The 13,318-nt window shown below is 41.0% G+C and overlaps 1 protein-coding gene across 4 annotated transcripts in view; it reads left to right on the plus strand.

Moving 5' to 3' along the window:
* The window catches only part of ADAMTS6 (ADAM metallopeptidase with thrombospondin type 1 motif 6), a 232,850-nt gene that overhangs the window by 195,293 nt on the left and 24,239 nt on the right, over positions 1-13,318 (plus strand). For all 4 annotated transcript variants that reach the window (XM_075182881.1, XM_075182890.1, XM_075182867.1 and 1 more), the window contains 3 exons: positions 459-539; positions 2,462-2,625; positions 3,202-3,340. In XM_075182881.1, coding sequence (XP_075038982.1) covers positions 459-539; positions 2,462-2,625; positions 3,202-3,340 — 384 coding nt within the window. The remainder of the gene's footprint in view (positions 1-458; positions 540-2,461; positions 2,626-3,201; positions 3,341-13,318) is intronic.

Here is a 13,318-nt window from a genome sequence, read left to right on the forward strand (position 1 = left end):
GTAAATCTAGCCTTCAGTGCGAACAGAGCAGAGAGGAGTCGGGGAGCGTCGCGGTCACATGAGTGTTTTTTTCTTTTTTAAAGTTACCGGCTCCCCCCACCAACGAGGAGGGGAGCGATCAGGTTCAGGGCCTACCGGGGGATAGCCCGGCCCCCAGTGGCCCAGTCCAACACTGCCTGTAGCCGAGGGTCTTGCTTTCTGGCTGCAGCCGAGGGTCCTGATTTCTGGGTGCAGCCGAGAGTCCTGTTTTCTGGCTGTAGCCAAGGGTCCTACTTTCTGACATTTGGTGGGTATCCTGTTTCCTAACTGTGTTCTGTTTTCTCTACAACAGATCAGTTCAGGTGCACTCTTGGAATCTTTAGTCTTCAAAGGTGTCAGTAGTGAAAAAAGTATTGTAAAATTGTTGCCTGGCTGAAGATCCAGATGCTGGTAATAACAGGTTAACTTTTGCCTTCTAGGCTACATGGAAGTTGTTCAAATTCCACGAGGTTCAGTTCACATTGAGATTAAAGAAGTTGCTATGTCAAAAAACTATATAGGTAAGTTTGAAAACATTTCACAATTTCATCCTTGTTTATGAGTTGTTCAATATCATGCTCCATTGTGTTTAAACCATAATAATCCCTTTTGGCAGAATGACGATCTATTCCAGGGCTATTTATGTTTTATTATACTAGACTTTCACTTTAAGAAAGTTATACAAAGTTGAAAGTGTCATGTTACAACTGATAATGTATTTGACCTCACACTGCGCTTTTATATGTGGTGGTGTAGTAAAATATGTGATAAATTGAAAAAAATTGTGTGTATATCTATATATTCTAGACCTACACAACAGTACAGTATCAGATGTCACGTGCCCGCCATTCATTGTCTGTCCCTGTCTTTCTGTACGAAGATGGCGGCTTTGTGACGGCCCTCAGGAAGATTAGCAGACTGGGTTAGATTGTAAAGGGAAAACATCGCAGTTGTGTGTCTGGAAAAACAATGGCTTATGTGCTGCTTTTATCTTTAAATGTTGAAAGATGGGAGGTAACCAAGGAAAGGGGAAGACATCCCCTATTGTTTTTAATGGTATGCAGAGCCTTTTATTTGTGCACACAGGCAGGAAATGTTTACCTGGCACTGGGGTGGTGTAAAGCCAGATTTCCAATAGGAAGCTTTTCATAAAGGTACACTCAATGGAACGTCCGCGCATTTATGTGCACTATACATCTGTTCAGGGCTGCCTCTAGAAACTGCGGGGCCCAGTACACAGAAAAAGGCATTGCCCCGCGGCTCCCAGACACTGACGGACTGGGAGCGCACCTCGCGGGGATGATGTCGCCACGCGTCACTCTCCTAGCCCAGCAGTGACTGGGACCAGCGCATTGAAGGACATCTTTAAAATAGTAATTTCAACAAGAAAATGTAAAATTCAAGGGGCCCAGTCAGTTCGTCAGGCCTGGTCAGTCTGGCCCCCGAGTCTCTCCGGGCCCGGTACAGCCATACACCCCGTACCCTCCTGATGGCGTCCCTGGGAGCTGATAAGATTCTCATTGACAAATGACTTTCTATCCTGCCCTATGCCAGTTATCTTCCCCCCCAAGATGCACAAATTCAAAAGTCAGCATTGCTCTATTGTCATTCCCGAAATCAAAAACACACAGACCTAGTTAGTTTTTCTTACAGTGCACCTAGTGTTAGAGGCTTACATGCTCTAATATGAGCTTAGATATGTAAGCCTATTTTTAATATTTATTGTAAATAAAGTTTAAAAAATAAACAAAAATAGTGTCTTTCCTAATGAGGAGATATAAAATGAACACACACATCAAACTTGTGATCACGTACAAATATACATTACGTTAATGCTATAAACAGTAGAAGTTGCATCATAAAAATGAGGTCTATATTTGTGGGTTAGCTGATGACTCCAAACAAACTAAGAGAGAAAAGCATGAAAATGTTCATATTATGTTTTATTTTTGCTGATTAATGTCCATAAAGTAAAATAAAGTAATATTTAATCGCCTATTAGCTTTGTAAGCCAAGTTTACCCCATCTTGGCTTCCCTAAGTATCCCTGCACAGCGTAGGTAGATGACTGGCCAGTTGCCTGATATTGCTGCAGGTATCATGGGGGTGGAACAGTGATTGGCCTGGAACTCTACAGCACCAGGGCATACCTGGCAGAAGAGGGAGAATGATCTCATCCAGTCATGTGGCACTCTGTTTCCATCTTTGTATGCCCACTTTTGCCAGGTAGGCTGCTGCTGTCGAGTCACCTGCTAATCACATCAAATATTTAGCAGTGTGACTGGGTGTTTTCATTCACTTTAAGCAATTAAACCTCCCTGCAGGCAAATAATTGGTGAAGTATTGCAGAAATATAGTTGTTGCATTTTATATTGAAAGCATTACCTTTTTATTTGTGCTTTACTTTAATAATAAAACATTTAATTTCTTTTTTTTTGCTCAAGCTCTGAAATCTGATGCAGATGACTATTTTATAAATGGTGCCTGGACAATAGACTGGCCAAGGAAATTTGATGTTGCTGGGACAGCGTTCCATTACAAACGACCAACCGATGAGCCAGAATCTCTAGAAGCCTTAGGACCAACAACAGAAAGTCTGATAGTGATGGTAAAGGAACATTGTAAATGCTGAGTGTTTCCAGGAATGAGAATGCCTGTCCTAGCAGTGCACTAAGTCTTTATTCATAGCTAAGAGAGAGCAGCCTATGCTGATATTGGCTAGCTGCAGGTATTACAACATTACAGTAGAGGATGTCAGAAATGTCTAGGTTCTCTTCCCTGAAATTGTCCCGTTGCCTTAGAGAACATTACAAATACTTTCGACTAATGTTCGCAGTTGTACAACTGGCCTTATATGGTCAGTAAATGTTACCCTAACTCTTTCAGTGAAGCAGGAAATTTCACTGATCTCTACGTCAGAGATATTCTTTTGGCTTTGCAAAGAATTGCTTAACTTGGTAATTTAATTTGCTCAGAAGAACCAATACACACAGAATGATAACAGTTAAAAAATAAATAAAAATAAGGTTGTAAAAGTGTGCGTATGTTTTATTACAAAAAATCTGCTTTTGAAAAAATAGTAACTTGTTTGTTGTCATTTGTCTTCCTTTTTCCAGACATTAGAAAAATACAAAGTTTTTTTATCAGTTATATGACACAAGTTTTTCACAATCACTTTTGACAGATTCTCCTTCAAGAACAGAACATGGGAATCCGATATAAATTTAATGTGCCCATCACCCGTACAGGTAGTGGAGATAATGAAGTGGGATTTTCCTGGCATCACCTTCCCTGGTCTGAATGTTCGGCAACCTGTGCTGGAGGTAAGAGCTAGTAGTATCACAATAGACATCTAGGGTAAAATATATCAAGCTGAGAGTTTCTGGCAGGTTTGAAAAGTGGAGAAGTTGCCTATAGCAACCAGTCAGATTCTAGCTGTCATTTGTAGAATGTACTAAATAAATGATAACTGCAATCTGATTGGTTGCTATAGGAAACATCTCCTATTTTCAAACCCGCCAGAAACTCTCAGCTTGATACATTTGCCCCCTAATGTCTTTACTACAGGTGTTCTAGTCTGTTTTTTGGTTTAGGGGCCTATAGCTATTGATTATTTTGGGTCTACTCTGAATATGTGATAGGCTTAAAGGAGATCTCAACCCAGAAATAAATTCTTGCAGGCAATCTCCTCTTAAATATTATTCCAATCAACTGCAACAAACTTTTCAATTGTCAATTAATTTTGAAACAATTTGTCATGACCAGACCCACAAGTGCATGCGTGACATGGTGTGTATGGGTTCATATGGACAAAACCACCTAGTCTGTCTAAAACTTAGGAACTCTTCAGTTTGTACCAGGCTTATCCCAAGATGCAATCACTAAGTAAATTAATCAGAGTTACTGTAAACCAAACAATTTGCTGCATAAATGTAGTGTTCTGAAAACTAAGCCTACCTGACAAGTGAATTTTTTAAAAAACAAAGACCAAATGGTACTAAATGGGATTTAATATGACACAAAGGCACAGTGCTTATTGAATAAAAATGGTAATATTGACATGCGTAAAATCCCCATCTGACTGTTCCTAAAATAATTTCACTACTAGACATTTTTTCTGGAATTCTTAAATGAGCAATTAAAGGAGTCACTTGGTCTTCTGTGACAATTGGGTATTGGTGAGTAAATAATCAGGGTAAGGTGACAGGAAGCCCCTGAAGTATGGTTTTCTCATCAAAATACACAAATCCCTTGTGTCCTGCACACAGTGATTTGTTGTAAAACCATTTAGACCAAAGTAGCTTCAGATTTTAGGATATAGATCAGGATAACTTTACCATATTATTTCATATTTATCCTGTTTAGACAATAATCGTGACATTTTCCAACTGTTAAACAAGACTTAGGGCTAGACTTACTAAGCGGCGGGTTTGAAAAAGTGGGGATGTTGCCTATAGCAACCAATCAGATTCTAGCTATCATTTTGTAGAAGGTACTAAATAAATGAAAGCTAGAATCTGATTGGTTGCTATAGGCAACATCCCCACTTTTTCAAACCCGCAGCTTAGTAAATCTAGCCCTTAGAGCTGAACCGGGGGGAGAGTAGGGCATGGTTAGTACATCCTAAAATGTGAGCGCTCTGGGCATGAAACTTCCATGTCTGTTTTTTAGCCACAACAAATTAATGTTATTATTTAGACACCAATAGGCAAGATACAGGACATACCTAAGCACATTCATTTGCCCTGCTTGCACTAAGCAAAGAACATCTTTATCTGCCCAGCTTCTACCGTCAAAACTACATTTTTTCCAAGAATGATAAAATGTAAGAATAGCGGGCACTTAAACATGACACTGGACATAAGACATAATAGGTAAGTTATATCCAAAAAAACAAGTGTTGCACAGAATAAGCAAGAGGCATGATACAAAGATGCACAGGTGCATGAGGTGGGAGCAGATGAGAAGACAGGAAGAGAGAACACTGTAATACACAGTATGGAAGATATATATATATATATATATATCCATATATCCATATTATAAAATATGCACATATATACATACACACATAATATATTGTGTATACCCCCTTCGTGCTGCCAAAGCATCTCTGACCTATTGAGGCATGGGCTCCACAAGACCTCTGAATGTGTCCTGCGGTATCTAGCACAAAGACATTAGCAGGAGATTATTACCCCACATTCACTGCCTTCAGGGAATACTGTTGCTATGATGTTAGTACTTGGTTTGTAACAATGTTTAGATGAATGGCACAAATTCCAAGCCCCATGATTTCCCAGCAGAACATTGCCCAGAGCATCACACTACCCCCATCGGCTTGCTTCTTCCCATATTGCATCTTGGTGTCCTCTCTTCCCCAGGTAAACGAAGCACACACACTTGGCCATCCACATGATGTTAAAAAAAAAAAATGTGATTCATCAGACCAGGCTACCTTCTTCCATTGCTCCATGGTCCAGTTCTGGCACCCACTTGTCCATTGTATGCGTTTTCGGTGGTGGACAGGGGTCAACATGGGCACTCTGACAGGTCTGCACCTGCCGTTTTTGGAGATGCGCTGACCCAGTCATCTAGCCGTCACAATTGACTCTTGTCAAAGTCGCTCAGATCCTTACGCTTGTCCATTTTACCTGCTTCCAACACCTTAACTTAAAGAACCTACTGTTTAATATATCCCACCCCTTGACAGGTGCCTTTGTAATGAGATAATCAATGTTATTTACTTTTCTTGTCACTGGTTTCAAGGTTGTGGCTGATCAGTGTGTGTGTGTGTGTGTGTATGTATGTATGTATATATATATATATATATATATATATATATATATATATATATATATATATATATATATATATATATACATATACAGGGTGATTCAAAAGTCGCAGTACACCCTTTTATTTCAAAAAACGATTTCAAGATGGCGCCCATGTTTGGTACATACCGTAAAAGATAGGCCACGTCACCCATACCTTACTGGAGTATTCAGGTTTCCCGATTTCCTGTCGAGTTTTTGAAATAAAAGGGTGTACTGCGACTTTTGAATCACCCTGTGTGTGTGTGTGTGTATATATATATATATATATATATATATATATATGTATATATGTATGTATATATATATATATATATATATATATATATATATGTATATATGTATATATGTGTGTGTGACTGTTATTAGCTATTTTATATTGAATATTTTGAATGACTGCACATGCTCTGTCACATGGGCCTTTGTGGGCTGCTTTCGGCTCTCTGTGGTTGGCCCATAGGCTATATTTAAGTGGGATAGCCAAGAGAGGAATCCTCCAGTTTGAATAGTGGGGTATCCTGTCGGAGTAGATAGTTATTGGCAGAGACTTAGGAGTCTTGGGTTACCCTCAGGGTGGGTCTGGGGCACATATACAGGTATGTCGTCATGTTGGCATCACATCAAAAGGGCATCATGTGTTTTACTTATTGGCTATCTTAGTTTATGATCAGTTTTTGTATGGTGATTCTGTGTGCAGATTAGCAGAAGGACCTGACTGAATATCTTGGTGGAGACTGTTACAAGTAGTCATTTTTGACAGACAAACATGAGCAGCTGGCATTTAAGCCTCTGCCTCATTTGTGATATTTTACTAAAAGCACACTGGTCCGATGGGATTCTTTATTTGTTTTGTAAGTGTGACCTTTGGCAAAATACCGAGGCGGGACAATGCTTCCTTCTAGAAGAACCCACTGTGAGGGGTATTGCAGATTAGTGTATTCTATAAGCAACTGGAGCTTGGATTGTTTTGACTCTTTATGTTGTGACCATCAGACAGCTGTTCAGTAGCTCAAATAAATTGTTTTCAACAATAATTCACCAAGTTGTGAAATCAATCCACCTATTCCTCACAAGTGCTTCATTATTACTGGTAGACACAGTAAACTAGCGTTCACTATGACTTACAAATCATGCTCCGTAATTGCCAGTTTCATGTTTTTTGAGAACATATGTCACCCCCCCCCCCCCCCCCCCTCACGTTGCCCTAATTATGGCCCGGCTTTGCAGCAGTATTGGACTCCATAATGACATAGAAATCACCTTAGACTTCTTTGACCTGCATAAATAAACATGGCTTCAATCCTCCTGCCTTTATATGGTAACGGGACTCCTGTTTGATTTTGGAAACACTTACCACCAACAGTAAATGTTATAATATCCCTTATATGCCATCATTCTTTTTCAAGGTCAGTCCTTATTTTGTTTCTAAAAAGAAACATTATTGTTATTTCTAAAAAAAAACAAACACTGAATTCTTAACAGTAATAGAAATAATATTGCCTTTTACTTCATTTATACTCTTCTTGTCCTGTCTTCCAGCTGGACAGTGTCTGCAGGCAGTAACTGCGTATAGCGTAGTCACCCCATCTGATAGTACTCTGCTTTAACAGCCTCAGTGTGATTTGCTTTCATCATGTTAAATTAAAACCAAACCAGTCCATTTATCCAATTTACATACAATTGCATACATAAGCAAGTTGTCTTGTCATCTCAGCAGCAGATGTTCAAATCAGTTATAATGTAATGTGCATTACAAGTACAGTTGCTTTCTGATTACTTAATGTTCAGTAGAAGGAGAGTTCCAATATTTATCCTGATGTTGTAGATAACCATGTCAAAGAGGTGTGTCAGGCATAGCATAGGCTCACTGTCAGGTGTGTCTTCTGTTGTTGTTATTAAATTGCGCTTCATATATGAGGATATGGAATTTATAGTAAGTAATGGTCATTCATGGAAGTTCCTAAAGCACAAAGGTCACACATAATATTTTACTGTTCCACTAGCGCATATATAACCACATTCCGGCCTTGGGGATCACCGGTGCAAAATCGGCGATGACTTGGAATGTACAGGGGAAATAATGTCACTGCGAAGGCCATCCTACAACCACCTTAGGAAAACCCCTTTACTAATTTAAGCGTTCTCCTAAAAATTCTGCAAACTTCTTTTCATTTATGTTTTAAATTAATCACAAGAGTGAGGAGGCCCCGGCATTGTCTTTATTACATGTGTCATGTGCTTTATATTGGTCATAATGCACCTACAAATGTGCTTTCTCATTTAAAGTGTGCCAGACGGCGTTCCATTGACATATCTCCAACATGTCTTACTCTGGCAGCGGGAAAGGGGGCATGGCCATATCTGTCACACTGTGGTCGCACCCCTGTCAGAAAGGGGGTGTGGCCATAACCCCAGAGGGCTACCTAGTGCTATAAAGTGTAAGGCTGCCCGTTACTTACCTCCCTTCCTCCAACATCCCCACCAGCGGGGCAAACATGTCCTCGGGCAGGACAGAGCCCTTAAATCGGGACTGTCCTGCTGAAATCACGAATTTCAATGCTGAAGTGCCGGCAGAGTTTCCTCTCAACCTTGGAAAGCGTAAGGGCCACATCTTCATGGAGATCTGAGGTATCTCTTGAGGAGTTGGTGGTCAGCAACATTTTGGACACTTCTTCTTCCCTTCTTCGATTGAAGAAGATCACCTTTGCCAGGGTGACTTTTGCAAGCAGTGCTCAGTGGTTAACCGTAGGCTCGGTGGATAGACCACTAAGGTAGGCTTGCTGCTTCTCATCGAGATACAAGTGCATCTTCCATGAAAGGTAAGAGCTGAGGTATGTTCCACTTGGACTCAAGAGTTTTCAAGGCAGCCAATGAGATCAACTCATTCCATCTCGCTTCATATCTTCCTGAAGTTTCGTGTGTTTTCAGCCACAGCAGTGCCGCCCTCCATCATGGCTCGGCACTCCACAATGCTCACTATTTTTTGCAGGCCGTGCCCGACCTTGAGTGCCAGCGAGGGTGTCTTAAATGTACCTGTCTCCTCGTCATGGCCAGCTACCAGCTTCACAGCGTCTACTGTGTACAGAAAGTTTGATGGGGTGGTAAAGTCTTCCATTCTCTCCAAGGGCCTGTAGCAGTAGCCTGCCCATTTCTCTATGCTTCTGACGGATGTACTCATGCCTGCCATCATCTAAAACGACCCGGTTGTAGAGATGCAGCCCCATCTGCATGATGCATCAGTCATTTTTGACTGCGAGTAAGAATTCATCCTGGGTCATGTCACTCAAGAGCTTCCAAAATCCACCACTGATGTCAGGTGGAACAGGCTGAGCAAAGGCACACAGTGACTTGTTCCTCCTTCGGTTTAGGTTACATTTCTTCATGTGTTGCCACAGGTATTTCCTTGCAAACAAGCCTCGGCAGGCGGCACAGTGCACGGAGCCTTCAGCATCCATCTCTTTGTCTGGAAGTTTGTACGGGACCAGAACAACATGGCCTGTTCTCATTGCCTCAGTTGCAACAATGTACCAATTGCATGCATCTTTCTTTTAACTGTTTGGAGAATTTCATGGCCCTGACTACTTCAGTCTCATTGTGGTGAACATGCTCCATGTGCCAGGCTATTTTTGAGAGGGGCTTCTCACAGTACAGGCAGTACTGTTTTTTGATATACGTCACTGTTTCTGGATAGCGTTTGGACAGACACTGCGTCGTCTTTCCGACCCTCTAAAACACAGCTGTCAGAAGGTCGAGAATGGTTTTACATTTCTAGGTACCTGTACTTTGCTCCACAGGTGGGCAATGGGGTTTCATCGCTGGTTTCTGAACCGCTCTCCTCCAAAGTGTCAGAAGCATACTCATCTTCACTGCTCACCGGGCTATAGTTGGAAGCACTCGTAGGCTCTGTCATGCTCCACTGTCCCCAATTTACCTTCTGCAGCAGATGGATGCTACTGTGTCATGACCCATTTGGTTTATAAAGCTACAGTCACTTTCTCTTCCTGCTCCTGTACATATGGACGGTCCACTGACCTCTGATGGTGGAATGCACACACACTCTCCCCTCCACATTGGAGACACGCACATTTTTGGTCTGACAAATGTGACTTGCCAGATTTTTATGCTGTGCATATCAGCAAAGTCCCCTGCGTTGATCAGCCTTTTGAAGATTTGTTGGGACCTCAATTTTTGGCCCCAATACGACTCAACCCCCTCCCCCCACACACACACATATATACAGACAGGCTAATTTTGTGAGCAGCCAATACCAGTATGTTTTTGGAGTGAGGGAGGAAACCGGAGCACCCGGAGGAAACCCACACAAACACGGGGAGAGCAAACTCTACACAGAGTCCATGGTTGAAAAATCGAACTCATAACCCCAGTGTTGTGAGACAGAAGTGCTATCTACTAAGCCACCATGTTGCCCCAGTAAGCATTGGGCCTGTGGTTTTGTGTAATTACTTGTTTATCAAGCAATAAATATGTAGTTTACCAAGGTACATTATCTCATATATGTAAACCTTGATTTGTATTGAAATATAACATAATAATTAGGATGTTTAGTCCTTACTTCATTAAGAGTAATTAATTACATGTGTTTGGTGAAAAAGAGGTCACAGCTTTATTTAAAAATTTTCAGTAACATGGTGGCAAAGAAAGAGCATTTCAAATGCCAACTCAAGTCTATACCGTAACCACTTGGGGACGACTACCCACTCCATGCAGTTTGACCCTGTAGATCCCACTCACCTTCCTCTGGCTTTACACATATGACCCCCCCCATAATGATGGTGCTGTTCGCTTCAGCTTCAGCCTGAACGGGGTGTCCCCATAGCCATTCATTACTTCACCCAAAGGCCACTGTCTGGCGTGCATTCCTGCCTTGTTGTGACCCACCTGCAAATCAGAAATACATATTGTTTATAATACATAAACATTACTCCATTACTCTTGCTTTCCACTTAGAAACTGACAATAATATGCTAATGCGATTGCACATTCTCTGTTGCTTCTCCCGCAAATGAAAACATGTCAGTATCTGACATAAACCTGAGAGGAGAGAAAGCCCTCTCTATTCGCCCTCACCCGGATGGTTCACCTGAAGCCAAGTAAAAGTTATTTGCATATTGCCCTGTCTATGTCTGCTTGTAATTGGGTGTGCTTGTTTGGGAAATATGTTCCAATCACAGATAATTCTGTCTCCTTCCCTTGTCTCTTTTTTACTCTCCTATGCCCCTGCTTACTCTTCTCATGCGCAGTCCTCTCACATGTACTTACTGCATACTTACCAAACTTTAACTCTTCGCCTCCAGAAAATCCCGGAAGGAAGGTGAAATGTGAGAACGGGGTGAATCACGTCATTTTGGCCCCACCCTTGTGACACAATGATGCAGATGTGTCATTTTGCACTTGAGGGCGGGGCCAAAATGAAGCCAATCATTGCAAATTGCGTCCTGGAGGCTCCTATCCTTCCCCACTTCACTAGAAGAATGGCCTGCTCTCCCTAAAATCTGGGAGACCCTGCTGGAATTCGGGAGTCTCCTGGATGTTCCGGGAGAGTGGACAAGTATGACTTACTGTTATCCTACTGGCTGGCCCTAACCATTGTTAAGTTGCTCTTCCAACCCCTCTCTCACGTAACACGTTTAACCTCACCTGTAAACATGTGGCTGCCCCCTTACTCTCCACCCCCAGCCCCTTACCATCCTAACTAGGGCTGTTCCCACCTAGTACTGTTTCTAGATATTACCACTCACATCCCCTCCTATTGATCACAAGAACGGGAACGTCAGCCCCAAACTCTGCGTTTACCATACCTCTCCCCTATTTGGCCCTCTGTCTTCCATAACATATGCTATAACTTTGTTTCTGCACAAAGCCTATAAAAAAATAAAAAGAAGGAAGACTGCCATTTGAAATGGTATTTCTTTCTCTGTAGCTTTGTTTTTGAACATAATATTTAACTTTTTTTTTTTTTTTTCAAATTTTGGGCAAGAAACTATGCTCTGCATTTGATTGATACCCTCCAAAATGTTTCATTTTTAAAACACACTTTTCAGCATTATATTGCTATGAAATTCATTAGCAACGTTTTTCCATTCTGAAAATGAAGTCCAGAAAATGAAGATACATTATGGTCCTCATAAACTCTCATTTGATGAAAATTGTGTTCATAAATTAGTAACTTGAAAAAACAATTTTTGAATATAAAGCTACTTTTTCCACCGAGAAGACAAAGATATTGGCAAAAGGATGAACATCCCATGGTTTGATGACGCTGTCAGGAGGAATGTCTGGGTGAACCAGCTTGTTACCGTTTTATTGATGCTCAATTCTCCAGGTTTTGGCATTGTTATTATAGAAAACTGTAATTTTACACCAAAATGTATTTTTGCGGTTGTCCTTTGGATGTTTAGGGTGTCCCACAATTGAAATTTTTAGCCATGGAAACTGAGACTAAATCCCAGGAACATCTGCAGTCCATGCAGGAGAACCGTCACATAATCACTTAACATTTTGACTTCAGGAGGACCCTATTTTATTATAAGCCATAAATCTGGCGGATTGAAACACTCTGTGTTTGTTGTGTAACTGCTTGTAATTATTTCCCTGAGAGTTTGAATTCATTTATTTAGCAATGTTTTTCAGATTATCTGAAGGGAAATCATGGTCTCAGACAAGCTCTGTTGGAACGGAGGCCAGGACGGGAGACGAACTTAGATTTCATTGAAGCTTAGGGACTTAGTTTAGTGTTCTGTGTGTATAAGTATTGCTTATATATTCTGCACTGTTACATATACTTAAAGAGCTACTGAACGCTAAATTTCAGGGATAACATATATGCAAATGTTTTGGAAACATTTTAGAAACAAAGATATTTGAGAAAAGGTTCTGATATTAACAAGTCTTTTCAACTACTGAGCACCTCTGAGCTTCAAGCTAACCATACAAGGTGTAATCCGGTAATTTATCCTAATCATCAAACAACAAGATCTCAGGCCAGTTTCACACACACGTAGAATTCAGAAACCAGTCAGTTAAATCTAAGGGGCCGGTAGAAGTATTTAAGGAGCCAGGGAAGATGTGCATCCGTTGACACCATCACAAATGATTCCAGAATGATAGGCACTGTCCCAGTCTTTGCCCAGTACTAAACCGAATTGCTTTAGTATGTCTGTAATATACTTCGTATCAGGAAATGGGGAGAAGTAAGCTTGCAGTTTTAATATTTAGGTTTTCAACCTCCATTTATTAAAATAATATACAGAGTGAAAGAGAGCTAATTTCTGGCTCATGAAGACCATTTTATGTAACATTTTAAATCGATGCATGTATAAGCTTGTCTTGGGCACCACAGGCAGGCGAAGAAATGCAAAAATGGGTTTTGTGTTCAGTTTAGTAGAGACCCAACCTGATTAATTTGTATTCATAGTTGTAGGACTCCCCTATACATAGAGTAGG

This window comes from Mixophyes fleayi, chromosome 1 (genome assembly GCF_038048845.1).
Source record: "Mixophyes fleayi isolate aMixFle1 chromosome 1, aMixFle1.hap1, whole genome shotgun sequence".
NCBI classification, from domain to species: Eukaryota; Metazoa; Chordata; class Amphibia; order Anura; family Limnodynastidae; genus Mixophyes; species Mixophyes fleayi.